The sequence below is a fragment of the Salmo trutta genome, unplaced genomic scaffold (genome assembly GCF_901001165.1).
Source record: "Salmo trutta unplaced genomic scaffold, fSalTru1.1, whole genome shotgun sequence".
NCBI lineage: Eukaryota > Metazoa > Chordata > Actinopteri > Salmoniformes > Salmonidae > Salmo > Salmo trutta.
Window position 1 is genome coordinate 2,716,771 of NW_021822962.1, and position 22,034 is coordinate 2,738,804.

At 46.3% G+C, this 22,034-nt stretch overlaps 1 protein-coding gene across 1 annotated transcript in view; it reads left to right on the plus strand.

Moving 5' to 3' along the window:
• Window positions 1–4,346: 4,346 nt before the first annotated feature.
• LOC115187739 (dual 3',5'-cyclic-AMP and -GMP phosphodiesterase 11A-like) overlaps window positions 4,347–22,034 on the plus strand; it is a 32,796-nt gene continuing 15,108 nt past the window's right edge. Inside the window, exons 1-8 of the mRNA XM_029746751.1 lie at window positions 4,347–4,824; window positions 7,483–7,641; window positions 11,398–11,487; window positions 12,246–12,386; window positions 15,005–15,069; window positions 15,207–15,327; window positions 21,326–21,401; window positions 21,525–21,592. Coding sequence (XP_029602611.1) covers window positions 4,369–4,824; window positions 7,483–7,641; window positions 11,398–11,487; window positions 12,246–12,386; window positions 15,005–15,069; window positions 15,207–15,327; window positions 21,326–21,401; window positions 21,525–21,592 — 1,176 coding nt within the window. The 5' untranslated portion in view covers window positions 4,347–4,368. The remainder of the gene's footprint in view (window positions 4,825–7,482; window positions 7,642–11,397; window positions 11,488–12,245; window positions 12,387–15,004; window positions 15,070–15,206; window positions 15,328–21,325; window positions 21,402–21,524; window positions 21,593–22,034) is intronic.

Sequence of the window (22,034 nt, forward strand, 5' to 3'; positions counted from 1 at the left end):
GGGCAGATCCTTAATTAAGAAGGACTACAGATGGAGAGACAAGGCCACTGGACTACAGCCCTGTTTATTAAGAAGGACTGGATATGGAGAGACAAGGCTACTGGACTACAGCCCTGTTAATTAAGAAGGACTACAGATGGAGAGACAAGGCCACTGGACTACAGCCCTGTTTATTAAGAACGACTGGAGATGGAGAGACAAGGCTACTGGACTACAGCCCTTCTTATTAAGGACTACAGGTGGAGAAACAAGGCCACTGGACTACAGCCCTGTTTATTAAGAACGACTGGAGATGGAGAGACAAGGCTACTGGACTACAGCCCTGTTTATTAAGAACGACTGGAGATGGAGAGACAAGGCTACTGGACTACAGCCCTTCTTATTAAGGACTACAGGTGGAGAAACAAGGCCACTGGACTACAGCCCTGTTTATTAAGAACGACTGGAGATGGAGAGACAAGGCCACTGGACTACAGCCCTTCTTATTAAGGACTACAGGTGGAGAAACAAGGCCACTGGACTACAGCCCTGTTTATTAAGAACGACTGGAGATGGAGAGACAAGGCCACTGGACTACAGCCCTGTTTATTAAGAAGGACAGGATATGGAGAGACAAGGCTACTGGACTACAGCCCTGTTTATTAAGAAGGACAGGATATGGAGAGACAAGGCTACTGGACTCCCAGGTAACAGTGCGGTGTTGAATAGCAATACAGACACACTCCCTGGGTAGAGCGAAGTCATGTACACGTGTAGGGCGGTTAAGACAAGAGCTGAATGTCAAAATAATTAAGATATCTGTACAGTTTAGTGTTATAATTTTGGGCTCCCGAGTGGCACAGCGGTCTAAGACACTGCATCTCAGTGCTAGAGGCAACACTACAGACCCTGGTTCAGCGGTCTAAGACACTGCTTCTCAGTGCTAGAGGCGACACTACAGACCCTGGTTCAGCGGTCTAAGACACTGCATCTCAGTTCTAGAGGCGACACTACAGACCCTGGTTCAGCGGTCTAAGACACTGCATCTCAGTGCTAGAGGCGACACTACAGACCCTGGTTCAGCGGTCTAAGACACTGCATCTCAGTGCTAGAGGCGACACTACAGACCCTGGTTCAGCGGTCTAAGACACTGCATCTCAGTGCTAGAGGCGACACTACAGAACCTGGTTCAGCGGTCTAAGACACTGCATCTCAGTGCTAGAAGCGACACTACAGACCCTGGTTCAGCGGTCTAAGACACTGCATCTCAGTGCTAGAGGCGACACTACAGACCCTGGTTCAGCGGTCTAAGACACTGCATCTCAGTGCTAGAGGCGACACTACAGACCCTGGTTCAGCGGTCTAAGACACTGCATCTCAGTGCTAGAGGCGACACTACAGACCCTGGTTCAGCGGTCTAAGACACTGCATCTCAGTGCTAGAGGCGACACTACAGACCCTGGTTCAGCGGTCTAAGACACTGCATCTCAGTGCTAGAGGCGACACTACAGACCCTGGTTCAGCGGTCTAAGACACTGCATCTCAGTGCTAGAGGCGACACTACAGACCCTGGTTCAGCGGTCTAAGACACTGCATCTCAGTGCTAGAGGCGACACTACAGACCCTGGTTCAGCGGTCTAAGACACTGCATCTCAGTGCTAGAGGCGACACTACAGACCCTGGTTCAGCGGTCTAAGACACTGCATCTCAGTGCTAGAGGCGACACTACAGACCCTGGTTCAGCGGTCTAAGACACTGCATCTCAGTGCTAGAGGCGACACTACAGACCCTGGTTCAGCGGTCTAAGACACTGCATCTCAGTGCTAGAGGCAACACTACAGACCCTGGTTCGACTTGCTTAGCTAAATAAAAAAATGTGTCTGTGCTGCTGTTGTTAACCTTACCCAGGCAGGTAGCCCGGTGGTTCGAGTGTAGGAGTATTAACTGAAAGGTTGCTGGATCAAATCCCCAAACTGAAAATGTAAAAATTGGTCGTCTTGAGCAAGGCAGTGAACCCATGGATGTTGATTAAGGCAGCCCCCTGCACCTCTCTGATTCAGAGGGGTTGGGTTAAATGCGGAAGACACATTTCAGTTGTGCCACTGACTAGGTATCCCACTTTCCCATGCAGGACTCAATTGCAAAAGAGATGTTAAACATAGAAAGACACCTGAACAGAGTCACTGCTTCTGTTTTTCAGGAGAAACGAAAGTTAAGTTGAAATGACTGTATCCTTGAAAACAAGAAATATCCACTCCCTGTGGACTCTGCGGGGAGCGATGTAATTGTAAAATGAGTTCTAGAAAGAAAGAAATAAACAGTGGGTAAATCCAGCTGCTGGTTTTGGCAGGAACATCTATAGTACACAGTGTAAAAACGGCTCGAAAATACAGAAAGTTATATAAAAGTATAAAATAGTAGGATTGGAGTAAGATTGTGTCCTTGGCCTTTAGTCATCACCATCATTACTGTTAGTCCTACCACTCAGCCTTTAGTCATCACCATCATTACTGTTAGTCCTACCACTCAGCCTTTAGTCATCACCATCATTACTGTTAGTCCTACCACTCAGCCTTTAGTCATCACCATCATTACTGTTAGTCCTACCACTCAGCCTTTAGTCATCACCATCATTACTGTTAGTCCTACCACTCAGCCTTTAGTCATCACCATCATTACTGTTAGTCCTACCACTCAGCCTTTAGTCATCACCATCATTACTGTTAGTCCTACCACTCAGCCTTTAGTCATCACCATCATTACTGTTAGTCCTACCACTCAGCCTTTAGTCATCACCATCATTACTGTTAGTCCTACCACTCAGCCTTTAGTCATCACCATCATTACTGTTAGTCCTACCACTCAGCCTTTAGTCATCACCATCATTACTGTTAGTCCTACCACTCAGCCTTTAGTCATCTCCATCATTACTGTTAGTCCTACCACTCAGCTTTTTCTGTTGCATATTATCAACTATTGTTGTTTATCCAGAAGGATGGGAGTCCTAAATGGCACGCTATTCCCCATATAGGGCACTACTTTTTACCAGAGCCTATGAGGATGGTCCAAAGTAGTGCACTTTATAGGGAATAGGGTGCCATTTTAGACGCAAGCATAGTGTTTGAATAATGTAATTAAAATGTGCATATGGATAGTAAATCACACTGTAAATAACGAATTGTGCTCCATAAACTTCAACGTTGGTGTTCCATATCTGACACCAGAGGGAGGATTATTTATCTGCTGTATAAAGTGGTAATTGGCTTCTCACGGTGTGATGGGCTGGCTAGTGTCTGTCTACAAAGGAGAACTTGGACATTAATATTAATGTTCTCTCTTCTTTTTCTCCCTCTCTATCTCACTCTGTTCTTTTCCACACACACACACACACACACACAATATATTTGGCCGCAATCACTCTAAAATGATTCAAAGGAAATGTAATATAATATTCTCATTCATTTTAAATTGGAGCCCTGTAAAGAGAGAGAGCCCGTGTCTGAAATGACACCCTATTCACTCATCATAGGCCCTGGCAAAAAGCAGTGCACTAAATATGGAATAGGGTGCTATTTCAAGTGTCCCTGGCAAATAAAGAGAGCGAGAGCAGCTACAGGCAAGCAGACAGTGCTTTCCTCCTGATCTGCATTGTAGAAGCTTTAGAATCACCAAGGCATCTGGTGCTGTAGTCTCAGCTGACTGACACATAGTCCCTCAACTTGCTACACTCGGCGTCATCAATTTAGTCTCAAGAAGTAAACATAATTCATTAATCATTTATTTAATACTCTAGCTGAAAATCTCTGCTCGCAGCATTCCATAGAAGAGGACGACGACGGATTGTTTTAAATAGCAGCAGGGAGTAAATGAAGAGCTGAAACGGCATCCTCTCTCTCTCTCTCTCTCTCTCTCTCTCTCTCTCTCTCTCTCTCTCTCTCTCTCTCTCTCTCTCTCTCCAGAACCTGAACGACAGTCTGTTCCAGAGCACCTCATGAATTGACTTGGTAACTCCTGTTATCCTGATATTATTCTGCTTCTTCTTAAGGTCTTTTATTAATTTCCCCGATGACTACTTTTGACTTCTCTGATGTGGAAGCGTTTTTGGACTGCCACCCGGACCTCTTTGAGGACTATGTCGTGCGTAAAGGAAAATGCGATCCGGTGAGCAGGTGGTTGAAGGACCATCAGCCGTCCAAAGTCTCCCTTGCCGAGGAAAAGCGTGGCGGAGTGCCCAGGGACCCCCTCTGGCCGACCAACCCTGACGGTCTCCGACGCCGCTCCTCCCACATGGAGCTGCGACGGAACTTCGCCCGGTCCAAAGCCACCACCGCGCACAGAACCTACGACGAGCACGCCAGTCACAGGGAACACGATGATTCCCAGTCCAGCATGAGACGCCGAGCGTTACTGCGCAAAGCTAGTTCTTTGCCGCCAACAACCGGGCACATTCTGAGCGCCCTTCTGGAATCCAGGGTCAATGTGCCCCAGTACGCTTCCAGTGCCATCGACTACAAATACAGACTGAAGGAGACCAACGAGAGGGAGTTCTTCCTTGAGTTGGTGAAAGATGTCTCCAATGACCTGGACATGACCAACCTGAGTTATAAGATCCTAATCAATGTGTGTATCCTGGTGGATGCGGATAGGTGCTCGCTATTCCTAGTTGAGGGACCCTCTCACAAGAGAACGCTCGTGTCTAAGTTATTCGACGTGCACCTGGGCACCACCGTGCGACCCTCATCGAGCACTCTGAACTCTAACGAGGTGCAGGTGCCGTGGGGAAAGGGCATTATCGGATACGTGGCAGAGCATGGGGAGACTGTAAACATACCCAACGCATATGAGGTAGACATTATCAATGTGGAAACATCAGGTTTTCCAAATTACAACTATCACTGCAAACCCCAAATGCAAAATTGTAATATTTCATTTTGACTCAATGCTATTAGTGGGATATAGAATCTAAATACCATGACATTAAAGTGTGTGAATCCTCTATGGATACGATCTACACAAAATACTCTGTAATGTCAAAGTGGAAGACAAAATGTGAAACGGCATCCTTTCAGTCTCTCTCTCTCTCTCTCTCTCTCTCTCTCTCTCTCTCTCTCTACAGAACCTGAACAACAGTCTGTTCCAGCTGAAACGGCATCCTCTCTCTCTCTCTCTCTCTCTCTCTCTCTCTCTCTCTCTCTCTCTCTCTCTTTCTACAGAACCTGAACAACAGTCTGTTCCAGCTGAAACGGCATCCTCTCTCTCTCTCTCTCTCTCTCTCTCTCTCTCCAGAACCTGAACAACAGTCTGTTCCAGCTGAAACGGCATCCTCCCTCTCTCTCTCTCTCTCTCTACATAACCTGACCAACAGTCTGTTCCAGCTGAAACGGCATCCTCCCTCTCTCTCTCTCTCTCTCTCTCTCTCTCTCTCTCTACAGAACCTGAACAACAGTCTGTTCCTGCTGAAACGGCATCCTCTCTCTCTCTATCTCTCCCTCTCTCTCTCTCTCTCTCTCTCTCTCTCTCTCTCTACAGAACCTGAACAACAGTCTGTTCCAGCTGAAACGGCATCCTCTCTCTCTCTCTCTCTCTCTCTCTCTCTCTCTCTCTCTCTCTCTCTCTCTCTCTCTCTACAGAACCTGAACAACAGTCTGTTCCAGCTGAAACGGCATCCTCTCTCTCTCTCTCTCTCTCTCTCTCTCTCTCTCTCTCTCTCTCTCTCTCTCTACAGAACCTGAACAACAGTCTGTTCCAGAGCACCTCGTGAATTGACTTGGTATCCTGATATTATTCTGCTTATTTTTAAGGTCTTGAGAATCATTATTCCACTTTGACATTATGGGGTATTGTGTGTAGACCAGTGACAAAAACATCTACATTTAATCCATTTTAAATTCAGGCTGTAACACATTTTTGGGGGGACAAAGTAAAGGGGTGTAAATACTTTCTGAAGGTGCTGTATATCCTTCCCGTATCAGGACACCTCCGTTTTATGCTGCCATCCACACATTATCACCATGACAACAATTGGAGCAAAAAATGATGTGTAATTATTACAATTACATTAACAAAAATACTGCCCATCCACCATCGTTTCCTCCATAGACAGGGATATGAAAACCATGGCCATTTCATTCCCTGCAAGGCTGCAAGCTCCATCTCTCACCATCTCCGGAGTCCCATCCACCAGTCGCGCCTATACATCGTTATATCACGGCCGTGGGCGCCTCGCGAGGCAGAGGCAACATGTTGACGTTGGTCGGGTCTCGTGGGAACTGGGTATCTGGCGGATCTGGACAACAGGCTAGCAGGAATAGAGCAGCCTCGTGTGGTTTTGAGAGATGTTAAGCCCAGTCCTAGGACCCAGTGGACCAATTTATTTTACATGTGTCGTCCCAAATGGCACCCTATTCCCTCCATAGTGCACTACTTTTGAAAATATAGTGCAGGCCCTGTTGGGCAATAGGGTCACATTTGGGATATACATTTGTATTAGAGCGATAAGGTGTACATGTAACTGCCAAAATAAAGGAAACACTTGAGTAAATGAGAGATGCATGTATATAGACACCAGGTGTGGTTGCTGAGTTAATTAAGCAATTCACATCCCATCATGCTTAGGGTCATGTATAAAAATACCCGATTGCCCATTATTTTGGCTACTATGGCTAGAAGAAGATACTGACTCGTGGTGGCCCAAAGCCCTCCAATAGTTCCAGGTACTGACTCGTGGAGGCCCAAAGCCCTCCAATAGTTCCAGGTACTGACTCGTGGAGGCCCAAAGCCCTCCAATAGTTCCAGGTACTGACTCGTGGAGGCCCAAAGCCCTCCAATAGTTCCAGGTACTGACTCGTGGTGGCCCAAAGCCCTCCAATAGTTCCAGGTACTGACTCGTGGTGGCCCAAAGCCCTCCAATTGTTCCAGGTACTGACTCGTGGAGGCCCAAAGCCCTCCAATAGTTCCAGGTACTGACTCGTGGTGGCCCAAAGCCCTCCAATAGTTCCAGGTACTGACTCGTGGAGGCCCAACGCCCTATTAAGACACTTTATGTTGGGGTTTTCATTATTTTGGCAGTTACCTGTAGGTCTCTGGTGCACTGCACATAAGAATACCATGTAGCTCTTGCTACAGTGCTGTAGGCTACATTAACACAGTGCACTGCAGTGCTGTAGGTTACATTAACACAGTACACTGCAGTGCTGTAGGCTACATTAACACAGTACACTGCGGTGCTGTAGGCTACATTAACACAGTACAGTACAGTTTTGACCCATATTAACTAGGCTACAGTCATTCCCTAATATACTGATATTTCCTCCCATCAAATCTATTCTGTCGGTTCAGATTGATTTTAGGCTGTCTCTGATTTCGGAATGTAAAAATAGATGAGTATATGTGTTTCTATTCGTGTGTGTGTGTGTGTGTGTGTGTGTGTGTGTGTGTGTGTGTGTGTGTGTGTGTGTGTACAGTATTTGTAACATTTCCTCTCCTATATGTCTCCTCCTGTAGGACCATCGGTTCAGTGACGAGATAGACAAGCTGACCGGCTATAAGACCCAGTCCATCCTGTGTATGACCATCTGTAACAGTGATGGAGAGGTCATCGGGGTTGTGCAGGCCATCAACAAGAACCCAATCGGAACACCTTTTACTGAGGACGACGAGAAGGTCAGTCCACAGCACACCTGAGTTCACAATACTATTAGAAGTCATTTCAAATCCTTTAGCTGGGCTTGATTGAGCTTGTCTGGCTTCATGGACCAATAGAAGAGTGGTAAAACTAAAGTTCCTGTACAATGAGAATTCATTATTGTCATTGACAACAAATCCACTATCTCCACCAATGGGAAATCAGTGTTACTGTCTCAGAATCAAGCTTTTTTTTAAAAACCTTTTAAACCTATACCTTTAACTTATTATTTCACACACAGGAATATCCAATACGAACTAATCCCAATACAGATGTTGCAGCTATAGGGCTTTCACTACTTAACCCCAATACAGATGTTGCAGCTATAGGGCTTTCACTACTAACCCCAATACGGATGTTGCAGCTATAGGGCTTTCACTACTAACCCCAATACGGATGTTGCAGCTATAGGGCTTTCACTACTAACCCCAATACGGATGTTGCAGCTATAGGGCTTTCACTACTAACCCCAATACGGATGTTGCAGCTATAGGGCTTTCACTACTGACCCCAATACGGATGTTGCAGCTATAGGGCTTTCACTACTAATCCCAATACGGATGTTGCAGCTATAGGGCTTTCACTACTAACCCCAATACGGATGTTGCAGGTATAGGGCTTTCACTACTAACCCCAATACGGATGTTGCAGCTATAGGGCTTTCACTACTGACCCCAATACGGATGTTGCAGCTATAGGGCTTTCACTACTGACCCCAATACGGATGTTGCAGCTATAGGGCTTTCACTACTAACCCCAATACGGATGTTGCAGCTATAGGGCTTTCACTACTAACCCCAATACGGATGTTGCAGCTATAGGGCTTTCACTACTGACCCCAATACGGATGTTGCAGCTATAGGGCTTTCACTACTAACCCCAATACGGATGTTGCAGCTATAGGGCTTTCACTACTAACCCCAATACGGATGTTGCAGCTATAGGGCTTTCACTACTAACCCCAATACGGATGTTACAGCTATAGGGCTTTGACTAATGTACATATTTTTTCACATATTGGTCCTATTCAACTATTTCCTGTGAATTTGTTTTTTCTCTCTTAGTGGCCAGTTGATTTTTGTTTTGACATCCTAAATGGCACTCTATTCCCTACATGGTGCACTACTTTAAACCAGGACTCTATGGGCCCTACGTAGGGAATGGCACCCTATTCCCCAACATGATGCACTACTTTAAACCAGGACTCTATGGACCCTATGTAGGGAATGATGTGAGTAATGAACAGGGAGCCATTTGGGATTAGCCGCGGAGTCCTCCTTAATGCCCACCAGGTGGCAGGATTTAGTTAAACAAGAGCGTCAACTCTTTTTCAACACTTTATGCATTCTTCAAAAGAGTGATAGATACAGACTCATTTTTATGAAGACGTGCAATCCTTGGCAACCCCTTGTTAAAATAATTTTCACAGATGTATGCTATCTGTGATGCATGCTATCTGTGATCCATGCTATCTGTGATGCATGCTATCTGTGATCCATGCTATTTGTGATCCATGCTATTTCCGATGCATGCTATTTGGGATCCATGCTATCTGTGATCCATGCTATCTGTGATCCATGCTATCTGTGATGCATGCTATCTGTGATCCATGCTAATTGTGATCCATGCTATTTCCGATGCATGCTATTTGGGATCCATGCTATCTGTGATGCATGCTATTTGGGATCCATGCTATTTGGGATCCATGCTATTTCCGATGCATGCTATTTGGGATCCATGCTATCTGTGATCCATGCTATCTGTGATGCATGCTATCTGTGATGCATGCTATTTGTGATCCATGCTATTTGGGATCCATGCTATCTGTGATGCATGCTATTTGGGATCCATGCTATTTGGGATCCATGCTATTTGTGATGCATGCTATCTGTGATGCATGCTATCTGTGATCCATGCTATCTGTGATCCATGCTATTTGTGATGCATGCTATCTGTGATCTATGCTATCTGTGATCCATGCTATCTGTGATCCATGCTATTTGTGATGCATGCTATTTGGGATCCATGCTATCTGTGATCCATGCTATTTGTGATGCATGCTATCTGTGATGCATGCTATTTGGGATCCATGCTATCTGTGATCCATGCTATTTGTGATGCATGCTATCTGTGATGCATGCTATTTGGGATCCATGCTATTTGTGATCCATGCTATTTGCGATCCATGCTGTTTGTGATGAATGCTATCTGTGATCCATGCTATTTGTGATACATGCTATTTGGGATCAATGCTATTTGTGATCCATGCTATTTGTGATCCATGCTATTTGGGACCAATGCTATCTGTGATCCATGCTATTTGTGATCCATGCTATTTGTGATCCATGCTATTTGTGATGCATGCTATTTGTGATCCATGCTATTTGTGATCCATGCTATCTGTGATCCATGCTATTTGTGATCCATGCTATTTGTGATCCATGCTATTTGTGATGCATGCTATTTGTGATCCATGCTATTTGTGATCCATGCTATCTGTGATCCATGCTATTTGTGATCCATGCTATTTGTGATCCATGCTATTTGTGATGCATGCTATTTGTGATCCATGCTATTTGTGATCCATGCTATCTGTGATCCATGCTATTTGTGATCCATGCTATTTGTGATCCATGCTATCTGGGATCCATGCTATCTGTGATCCATGCTATCTGTGATCCATGCTATCCGGGATCCATGCTATCTGGGATCCATGCTATCTGTGATCCATGCTTTTTGGGATCCATGCTATCTGTGATCCATGCTATTTGTTATCCATGCTATCTGTGATCCATGCTATCTGTGATCCATGCTATTTGGGATCCATGCTATTTGTGATCCATGCTATTTGCTAGTCTGTTTGAACCTAGTCTTTGAGAGAAATGGCAGCACATATCAAAGAGTTGGGTTGAGACGTAGGTTCAGTGTGTGTTGGAAAATAGGTCTGGGTACCCCACGGCTGTTTTTGAACGGCCGACAGTCTGCTTGTTGTCTAGCACATTCAGAATACCTACTTACTACCTGAGTCATTCATTTACTAAATCAATACTCCATTAAGAGGAAAGCAGCCAGCTGTGTTAATAGACGTTGAAGAAAAGAAGAACGTTATTAATGGTGAACTAGCCACCAACACACACACATATACACACATATACACACACACACACACATACACACACACACACATACACACACGCATACACACACGCATACACACACACACGCACACATACACATACACACACATACACACACGCATACACACACACACATACACACACACATACACACACACACACACACATACACACACACGTACACACACACACACACATACACACACACACACATACACACACACATACACACACACACACATACACACACACACACGGATACACACACACGCACATACACACACACATACACACACACACACACACACACACATACACACACGCATGCACACACGCATGCACACACGCATGCACACACGCACGCACACACGCACGCAGACACACACGCAGACACACACGCATACACAGATACGCTTGACGCCCCAAAACGTTTGTTAAATCCCACTGATGGATTTTGTGACTTGGCTGTTTAGAAGGAACACAGAAAAGTTGAGATCAGACTCCAACCACTGAATTATAGATGTTGTTTTTCCTGTTTATCATTTAGCCTCAGAACTACAACTATTTTTGTCTTCTCCTCTGCTTTCCCCCCATCAGGTGCTGCAGATGTATCTACCGTTCTGTGGAATATCCATCTCCAATGCCAAGTTGTTTTCAGAGTCTCGGAAGGAGTACGAGAGGAGCAGAGTGAGTTGGCTCATACACTCTTAGAGAAAAGGCTTCCAAAAGGGTTCTTTGGCTGCCCTCATAGGATAACCCTTTTGGTTCCAGGTAGAACCCTTTTGGGTTCCATGTAGAACTCTCTGTGGAAAGGGTTCTACATGGAACCCAAAAGGATTCTTCAAAGGGTTCTCCCATGGGGACAGTCAAAGAACCCTTTTAGGTTCTACATAGCACCTTTTTTTCTAAGAGTGCATAGCCTATCTGTCTTTCACATAGCCTGTCTGTCTCTCACATAGCCTGTCTGTCTTTCACATAGCCTGTCTCTCTCACATAGCCTGTCTGTCTCTCACATAGCCTGTCTGTCTCTCACAAAGCCTGTCTGTCTCTCAATTTATGTTGATTTAGACTTCCAACCATGAACAAGATGATTAGTACTGATTATGTAAGCCATCATTTAGATGTCTTACTGCATTTAAAGGGACAAACAGTTTACTGTACACATTGAATCTACTGTTCACAACAAAAAATGGGAAAACATGTTGTCTTACAACAATCACAAGCTAAACGTTTTACCCTCTGAGGAGTTGTACACTACACCGTTCTCTAGACTCTCTCTCTCTCTCTCTCTCTCTCTCTCTCTCTCTCTCTCTCTCTCTCTCTCTCTCCTCTCTCTCTCTCTCTCTCATCTCTCTCTCTCTCTCTCTCTCTCTCTCTCTCTCTCTCTCTCTCCATTTCTTAGACAAATAGAGAGAGTGGTCAGTGTTGTTGTTGTGCTCCTCCAGGCTCTGCTAGAGGTGGTGAATGACCTGTTTGAGGAACAGACAGACCTGGAGAAGATAGTGAGGAAGATCATGCAGAGAGCTGTGACCCTGCTGCAGTGTGAACGCTGCTCTGTGTTGCTGCTGGAGGACATACACTCACCTGTGAGACTGACCTCTCCCCTCTTCTCCTCTGCTTCCTTCTCCCCGGTTCCTCTCCCCTCTTCTCCTCTGCTTCCTTCTCCCCAGCTCCTCTCCCCTCTTCTCCTCTGCTTCATTCTCCCCGGCTCCTCTCCCCTCTTCTCCTCTGCTTCCTTCTCCCCGGCTCCTCTCCCCTCTTCTCCTCTGCTTCCTTCTCCCCGGCTCCTCTCCCCTCTTCTCCTCTGCTTCCTTCTCCCTGGTTCCTCTCCTCTTCTCCTCTGCTTCCTTCTCCCCGGCTCCTCTCCCCTCTTCTCCTCTGCTTCCTTCTCCCCGGCTCCTCTCCCCTCTTCTCCTCTGCTTCCTTCTCCCTGGTTCCTCTCCTCTTCTCCTCTGCTTCCTTCTCCCCGGCTCCTCTCCCCTCTTCTCCTCTGCTTCCTTCTCTTCGACTCCTCTCCTTCCCCACCTCTGCTTCCTTCTCCCCGGCTCCTCTCCCCTCTGCTTCCTTCTCTCCGACTCCTCTCCTTCCCCTCCTCTGCTTCCTTCTCCCCAGCTCCTCTCCCCTCTTCTCCTCTGCTTCCTTCTCCCCGGCTCCTCTCCCCTCTTCTCCTCTGCTTCCTTCTCCCCGGCGCCTCTCCCCTCTTCTCCTCTGCTTCCTTCTCCCCAGCTCCTCTCCCCTCTTCTCCTCTGCTTCCTTCTCCCCGGCTTCTCTCCCCTCTTCTCCTCTGCTTCCTTCTCCCCGGCTCCTCTCCCCTCTTCTCCTCTGCTTCCTTCTCCCCGGTTCCTCTCCTCTTCTCCTCTGCTTCCTTCTCCCCGGCTCCTCTCCCCTCTTCTCCTCTGCTTCCTTCTCCCCGGCTCCTCTCCCCTCTTCTCCTCTGCTTCCTTCTCCCCGGCTCCTCTCCCCTCTTCTCCTCTGCTTCCTTCTCCCCAGCTCCTCTCCCCTCTTCTCCTCTGCTTCCTTCTCCCCGGCTCCTCTCCCCTCTTCTCCTCTGCTTCCTTCTCCCCGGCTCCTCTCCCCTCTTCTCCTCTGCTTCCTTCTCCCTGGTTCCTCTCCTCTTCTCCTCTGCTTCCTTCTCCCCGGCTCCTCTCCCTCTTCTCCTCTGCTTCCTTCTCCCCGGCTCTCTCCCCATCTTCTACTCTGCTTCCTTCTCCCTGGTTCCTCTCCTCTTCTCCTCTGCTTCCTTCTCCCCGGCTCCTCTCCCCTCTTCTCCTCTGCTTCCTTCTCTTCGACTCCTCTCCTTCCCCTCCTCTGCTTCCTTCTCCCCGGCTCCTCTCCCCTCTGCTTCCTTCTCTCTCGACTCCTCTCCTTCCCCCTCCTCTGCTTCCTTCTCCCCAGCTCCTCTCCCCTCTTCTCCTCTGCTTCCTTCTCCCCGGCTCCTCTCCCCTCTTCTCCTCTGCTTCCTTCTCCCCGGCTCCTCTCCCCTCTTCTCCTCTGCTTCCTTCTCCCCAGCTCCTCTCCCCTCTTCTCCTCTGCTTCCTTCCTCCCCCGGCTCTTCTCTCCCCCTCTTCTCCTCTGCTTCCTTCTCCCCGGCTCCTCTCCCTTCCCCTCCTCTGCTTCCTTTCTCCCACAGCTCCTCTCCCTCTTCTCCTCTGCTTCCTTCTCCCCGGCTCCTCTCCCCTCTTCTCCTCTGCTTCCTTCTCCCCGGCTCCCCTCCCCTCTTCTCCTCTGCTCCTTCTCCACCAGGCTCCTCTCCCTCCCCTCTTCCCTCTCTGCTTCCTTCTTCATCCCCGCTCCTCTCCCCTCTTCTCCTCTGCTTCCTTCGCCCCGGCCCTCCGTCTCCCCTCTTCTTCCTCTCTTTCCTTCCTCACGGTTCCTCTCCCTCTTCTCCTCTGCTTCCTTAGCCCGCGGCTCCTTCTCCCTCTTCTCATCTGCTTCCTTCTCCCCGGCTCCTCTCCCCTCTTCTCCTCTGCTCCTTCTCACCGGCTCCCTCTCCCCTCTTCTCCTATGCTTCCTTCTCCCCAGCTCCTCTCCCCTCTTCTCCTCTGTTCCTTCTCCCCGGCTCCTCTCCTCCCCTCTTCTCCCTCTGCTTCCTTCTCCCCCGGCTCCTTCTCCCTCATTCTCATCTGCTTTTCCTCTCACCGGTTCCTCTCCTCTTCTCCTCTGCTTCCTTCTCCCCGGCTCCTCTCCCCTCTTCTCCTCTGCTTCTTTCTCCCCGGTTCCTCTCCCCTCTTCTCCTCTGCTTCCTTCTCCCCGGCTCCTCTCCCCTCTTCTCCTCTGCTTCCTTCTCTTCGACTCCTCTCCTTCCCCTCCTCTGCTTCCTTCTCCCCGGCTCCTCTCCCCTCTGCTTCCTTCTCTTCGACTCCTCTCCTTCCCCTCCTCTGCTTTCTTCTCCCAATAAACTCACCTGTGAGACCTCAGCTCTTCTCTCCTCCTTTATTTTCTTAATTTCTCTTTCCATCTGTTTTCCCTATCCAATACTTTGCTCTCCAATTCTCCCCTCTCCAATTCTCCCCTCTCCAATTCTCCCTTCTCCAATTCTCCCTTCTCCAATTCTCCCTTCTCCAATTCTCCCTTCTCATATTCTCCCCTCTCATATTCTCCACTCTCAAATTCTTCCCTCTGCAATTCCCCCCTCTCCAATTCTCCCCTCTCCGATTTTCCCCTCTCTAATTCTTCCCTCTCCAATTGTGTGCATTTTAACCAGGTGGTAAAGTTCTCAAAGACCTTTGAGCTCATGTCTCCCCTGTGCAACATGGACCGTGACATCAGGTGAAGTCTCTGCTGCTTAGGAGAAGATATTTTAATAGTTATACATAACAATTGATAGGAAGTACTGACGTCCTCCTGTATCCCAAATCCATGTATTTGGCATTTCTTGAGAGTGTGTGTCTCTTTGACAAAGTCAGCATGGAGAAGCTGTCCTGCTCTGATTGGCTGATCAATAACAGCATTGCTGAGCTGGTGGCGTCCACGGGACTGCCTGTCAACATCAGCGACGTCTGTCAGGACCCCCGCTTTGATGCTGAGGTGGGGCACCAATCACTCACAATCAACACACGCACGCACGCACGGACACACACACACACACACACACACACACACACATTTGGACACACACATGCACACGCAAGCACGCAAGCACGCACGTACAGATGTAGGATCTTCATTTGAGCCAGTTTGCTACAGCAGGAAAATAATTCTGCAGAAACAGGAAATGTGAATTATTATGTGGATTATGATTAATGCAAATGTTTTGTAGGGGGTTGATACATTTTTTGTTCCTGACAATCCTGACATTTTAAAGTGGAAATTACAAACTTTGAAAGCCTTTTTAAAACCTTGAATACACTGCAGGTTTGCATTTCCTTCTGTGCAGGAACATTCTCAGCAACAAAAGAGTGATTAAATTAAGATCCTACATCTGTATACGCGCGCACAAAAATCAAATCAAATCAAATGTATTTATATAGCCCTTCTTACATCAGCTGATATCTCAAAGTGCTGTACAGAAACCCAGCCTAAAACCCCAAACAGCAAGCAATGCAGGTGTAGAAGCACGGTGGCTAGGAAAAACTCCCTAGAACGGCCAAAACCTAGGAAGAAACCTAGAGAGGAACCAGGCTATGAGGGGTGGCCAGTCCTCTTCTGGCTGTGCCGGGTGGAGATTATAACAGCACATGGCCAAGATGTTCAAATGTTCATAAATGACCAGCATGGTCAAATAATAATAATCATAGTAGTTGTCGAGGGTGCAACAAGTCAGAAACTCAAGAGTAAGTGTCAGTTGGCTTTTTCATAGCCGATCTTTGAGAGTATCTCTACCGCTCCTACTGTCTCTAGAGAGTTGAAAACAGCAGGTCTGGGACAGGTAGCACGTCTGGTGAACAGGTCAGGGTTCCAGCAGGTCTGGGACAGCAGGTCTGGGACAGGTAGCACGTCCGGTGAACCGGTCAGGGTTCCATAGCCGCAGGCAGAACAGTTGAAACTGGAGCAGCAGCACGGCCAGGTGGACTGGGGACAGCAAGGAGTCATCATGCCAGGTAGTCCTGAGGCATGGTCCTAGGGCTCAGGTCCTCCGAGAGAGAGAAAGAAAGAAAGAAAGAAAGAGAGAAAGAGAGAGAGAATTAGAGAGAGCATATTTCAATTCACACAGGACACCGGATAAGACAAGAAAAATACTCCAGATGTAACAGACTGACCCTAGCCCCCCGACACATAAACTACTGCAGCATAAATACTGGAGGCTGAGACAGGAGGGGTCAGGAGACACTGTGGCCCCATCCGATGAAACCCCCGGACAGGGCCAAACAGGCAGGATATAACCCCACCCACTTTGCCAAAGCACAGCCCCCACACCACTGGAGGGATATCTCCAACCACCAACTTACCATCCTGAGACAAGGCCGAGTATAGCCCACAAAGATCTCCGCCACGGCACAACCTAAGGGGGGGGGCGCCAACCCAGACAGGAAGACCTTGTCAGTGACTCAACCCACTCAAGTGACGCACACCTACCAGGGACGGCATGGAAGAACACCAGTAAGCCAGTGACTCAGCCCCTGTAATAGGGTTAGAGGCAGAGAATCCCAGTGGAGAGAGGGGAACCGGCCAGGCAGAGACAGCAAGGGCGGTTCGTTGCTCCAGCCTTTCTGTTCACCTTCACACCCCTGGGCCAGACTACACTTAATCATAGGACCTACTGAAGAGATGAGTCTTCAGTAAAGACTTAAAGGTTGAGACTGAGTCTGCGTCTCTCACATGGGTAGGCAGACCATTCCATAAAAATGGAGCTCTATAGGAGAAAGCCCTGCCTCCAGCTGTTTGCTTAGAAATTCTAGGGACAATTAGGTAGGCCCGCGTCTTGTGACCGTAGCGTATGTGTAGGTATGTACGGCAGGACCAAATCGGAAAGATAGGTAGGAGCAAGCCCATGTAATGCTTTGTAGGTTAGCAGTAAAACCTTGAAATCAGCCCTTGCCTTAACAGGAACCCAGTGTAGGGAGGCTAGCACTGGAGTAATATGATCAAATATTTTGGTTCTCGTCAGGATTCTAGCAGCCGTATTTAGCACTAACTGAAGTTTATTTAGTGCTTTATCCGGGTAGCCGGAAAGTAGAGCATTGCAATAGTCCAACCTAGAAGTAACAAAAGCATGGATTAATTTTTCTGCATCATTTTTGGACAGAAAGTTTCTGATTTTTGCAATGTTACGTAGATGGAAAAAAGCTGTCCTTGAAACAGTCTTGATATGTTCTTCAAAAGAGAGATCAGGGTCCAGAGTAACGCCGAGGTCCTTCACAGTTTTATTTGAGACGACTGCACAACCATCCAGATTAATTGTCAGATTCAACAGAAGATCTCTTTGTTTCTTGGGACCTAGAACAAGCATCTCTGTTTTGTCCGAGTTTAAAAGTAGAAAGTTTGCAGCCATCCACTTCCTTATGTCTGAAACACAGGCTTCTAGTGAGGGCAATTTTGGGGCTTCACCATGTTTCATTGAATTGTACAGCTGTGTGTCATCCGCATAGCAGTGAAATTTAACATTATGTTTTCGAATGACATCCCCAAGAGGTAAAATATATAGTGAAAACAATAGTGGTCCTAAAACGGAACCTTGAGGAACATCGAAATTTACAGTTGATTTGTCGGAGGACAAACCATTCACAGAGACAAACGGATATCTTTCCGACAGATAAGATCTAAACCAGGCCAGAACTTGTCCATGTAGACCAATTTGGGTTTCCAATCTCTCCAAAAGTATGTGGTGATCGATGGTATCAAAAGCAGCACTAAGATCTAGGAGCACGAGGACAGATGCAGAGCCTCGGTCTGACGTCATTAATAGGTCATTTACCACCTTCACAAGTGCAGTCTCAGTGCTATGATGGGGTCTAAAACCAGACTGAAGCGTTTCGTATGCATTATTTGTCTTCAGGAAGGCAGTGAGTTGTTGCATTTTCTAACATTTTTGAGAGGAATGGAAGATTCGATATAGGCCGATAGTTTTTGATAATTTCTGGGTCAAGATTTGGCTTTTTCAAGAGAGGCTTTATTACTGCCACTTTTAGTGAGTTTGGTACACATCCGGTGGATAGAGAGCCGTTTATTATGTTCAACATAGGAGGGCCAAGCACAGGAAGCAGCTCTTTCAGTAGTTTAGTTAGGATAGGGTCCAGTATGCAGCTTGAAGGTTTAGAGGCCATGATTATTTTCATCATTGTGTCAAGCGATATAGTACTAAAACACTTTAGTGTCTCCCTTGATCCTAGGTCCTGGCAGAGTTGTACAGACTCAGGACAACGGAGCTTTTGAGGAATACGCAGATTTCACCTGTTGGGGATACCCCTTCCCGTTCGGATCCCGTTAACGGGATTGCTTGACAAGATACAACGCGCGAAATTCAAAACAGAATAAATCGAATAATTAAAATTTCTCAAACAATCAACTATCTTACACCCTTTGAAAGATAAACATCTCCTTAATCTAACCACGTTGTCCGATTTCAAAAAGGCTTTACGGCGAAAGCATAAAGTTAGATTATGTTAGGACAGTACATTGACAAAACATTACACACAGCTATTTTCAATGCAAAGACAGGCGTCACCAAAAGCAGAAAACCAGCTAAAATGATGCACTAACCTTTGACAATCTTCATCAGATGACACTCCTAGGACATTATGTTAGACAATACATGCATTTTTTGTTCTATCAAGTTCATATTTATATCCAAAAACAGCGTTTTACAGTGGCGGTGAAATTCAGAAAATATTTTCCCTCAAATGCTGCCGGTGAAGTAGCGCTACAATTTACAAAATTACTATTCGAAAACATTGGTAAATGATAATATTGTCATTCAAAGAATTATAGATTAACATCTCGTGAATGCAACTGCATTGCCAGATTTCAAAATAACTTTACTGGGAAATCACACTTTGCAATAAACGAGGTGCGATGCTCAGAAAAATAGGCTGAAGTGATTCCACACATCAGATTTCCACTTCCTGTTAGGATTTGTCTCAGGGTTTTGACTGCCATATGAGTTCTGTTATACTCACAGACACCATTCAAACAGTTTTAGAAACTTTAGAGTTATATGCATATTCTCGTTTCTGGGCAAGAGTAGTAAACAGTTTAAATCGGGTACGTTTTTTATCCGGCCGTGCAAATACTGCCCCCTATCCCCAACAGGTTTTAAAGAGGAGTCCGTAATTTGCTTTCTAATGATCATGATCTTTTCCTCAAAAAAGTTAATGAATTCATTACTGCTGAAGTGAAAGCCATCCTCTCTTGGGGAATGCTGCTTTTTAGTTAGCTTTGCGACAGTATCAAAAATTAATTTCGGATTGTTTTTATTTTCCTCAATTAAGTTGGAAAAATAGGATGATCGAGCAGCAGTGAGGGCTCTTCGATACTGCACGGTACTGTCTTTCCAAGCTAGTCGGAAGACTTCCAGTTTGGTGTGGCGCCATTTCCGTTCCAATTTTCTGGAAGCTTGCTTCAGAGCTTGTGTATTTTCTGTATACCAGGGAGCTAGTTTCTTATGACAAATGTTTTTAGTTTTTAGGGGTGCAACTGCATCTAGGGTATTGCGCAAGGTTAGATTGAGTTCCTCAGTTAGGTGGTTAACTGATTTTTGTCCTCTGACGTCCTTGGGTAGGCAGAGGGAGTCTGGAAGGGCATCAAGGAATCTTTGGGTTGTCTGAGAATTTATAGCACGACTTTTGATGCTCCTTGGTTGGGGTCTGAGCAGATTATTTGTTGCGATTGCAAACGTAATAAAATGGTGGTCCGATAGTCCAGGATTATGAGGAAAAACATTAAGATCCACAACATTTATTCCATGGGACAGAACTAGGTCCAGATTATGACTGTGGCAGTGAGTAGGTCCAGAGACATGTTGGACAAAACCCACTGAGTCAATGATGGCTCAGAAAGACTTTTGGAGTGGGTCTGTGGACTTTTCCATGTGAATATTAAAGTCACCAAAAATTTGAATATTATCTACGATGACTACAAGGTCCGATAGGAATTCAGGGAACTCAGTGAGGAACGCTGCATATGGCCCAGGAGGCTTGTAAACAGTAGCTATAAAAAGTGATTGAGTAGGCTGCATAGATTTCATGACTAGAAGCTCAAAAGACGAAAACGTCGTTGTTGTTTTTTTTTTTGTAAATTGACATTTGCTATCGTAAATGTTAGCAACACCTCCGCCTTTGCGGGATGCGCGGGGGATTTGGTCACTAGTGTAACCAGGGGGTGAGGCCTCATTTAACACAGTAAATTCATCAGGCTTAAGCCATGTTTCAGTCAGGCCAATCACATCAAGATTATGATCAGTGATTAGTTCATTGACTATAACTGCCTTGGAAGTGAGGGATCTAACATTAAGTAGTCCTATTTTGAGATGTGAGGTATCACGATCTCTTTCAATAATGGCAGAGATGGAGAAGGTCTTTATTCTAGTGAGATTGCTAAGGCGAACACCGCCATCTTTAATTTTGCCCAACCCAGGTCAAGGCACAGACACGGTCTCAATGGGGATAGCTGAGCTGACTACACTGACTGTGCTAGTGGCAGACTCCACTAAGCTGGCAGGCTGGCTAACAGCCTGCTGCCTGGCCTGCACCCTATTTCATTGTGGAGCTAGAGGAGTTAGAGCCCTATCTATGTTCGTAGATAAGATGAGAGCACCCCTCCAGCTAGGATGGAGTCCGTCACTCCTCAACAGGCCAGGCTTGGTCCTGTTTGTGGGTGAGTCCCAGAAAGAGGGCCAATTATCTACATATTCTATCTTTTGGGAGGGGCAGAAAACAGTTTTCAACCAGCGATTGAGTTGTGAGACTGCTGATGCCGACACATCTTTCTAGCTGATTTACACGCTGAAGCTATGTTGCGCTTGGTGACCTCTGACTGTTTCATCCTAACATCGTTGGTGCCGACGTGGACACACACACACACACACACACACACACACACAGATGCGTGGGCGTGCACACACAGTAACATTCCACTCCGTACTCCCCAGACGGATCAAGCCTCAGGATTCCACATCAGATCAGTACTATGCGTCCCCATCTGGAATCGGACTCATCAGATAATAGGTGGGTTCACCAGTCTGTTCAGCCATCCACTGTCACTTGAAAACCACTCTGTCGTTTTACCTTTCTGCTATTCCACCCGTTCAATGATTACAATTATTGATGTATTTTCTGTACTGTTCTAAGGGGTTGCCCAGATTCTAAATCGCCTGGACAGAAGGACGTTCAATGATGCAGATCAAAGACTGTTTGAGGCAAGCTCCCTCTCCACTGAGGTTGTATCTGTATCTATATATCTATAAGGAGACAGTGGGTTGAGCAGGTTCTATCTATCTATATCTATATATGTATGATGATACAGTGGATTGAGCAGGTTCTATCTATCTATATCTATATATTTATGATGATACAGTGGATTGAGCAGGTTCTATCTATCTATATCTATATATGTATGATGAGACAGGGGATTGAGCAGGTTCTATCTATCTATATCTATATTTGTATGATGATACACTGGATTGAGCAGGTTCTATCTATCTATATCTATATATGTATGATGAGACAGTGGATTGAGCAGGTTCTATCTATCTATATCTATGTATCTATGATGAGACAGTGGATTGAGCAGGTTTGATCTATCTATATATGTATGATGAGACAGTGGATTGAGCAGGTTCTATCTATCTATATCTATAT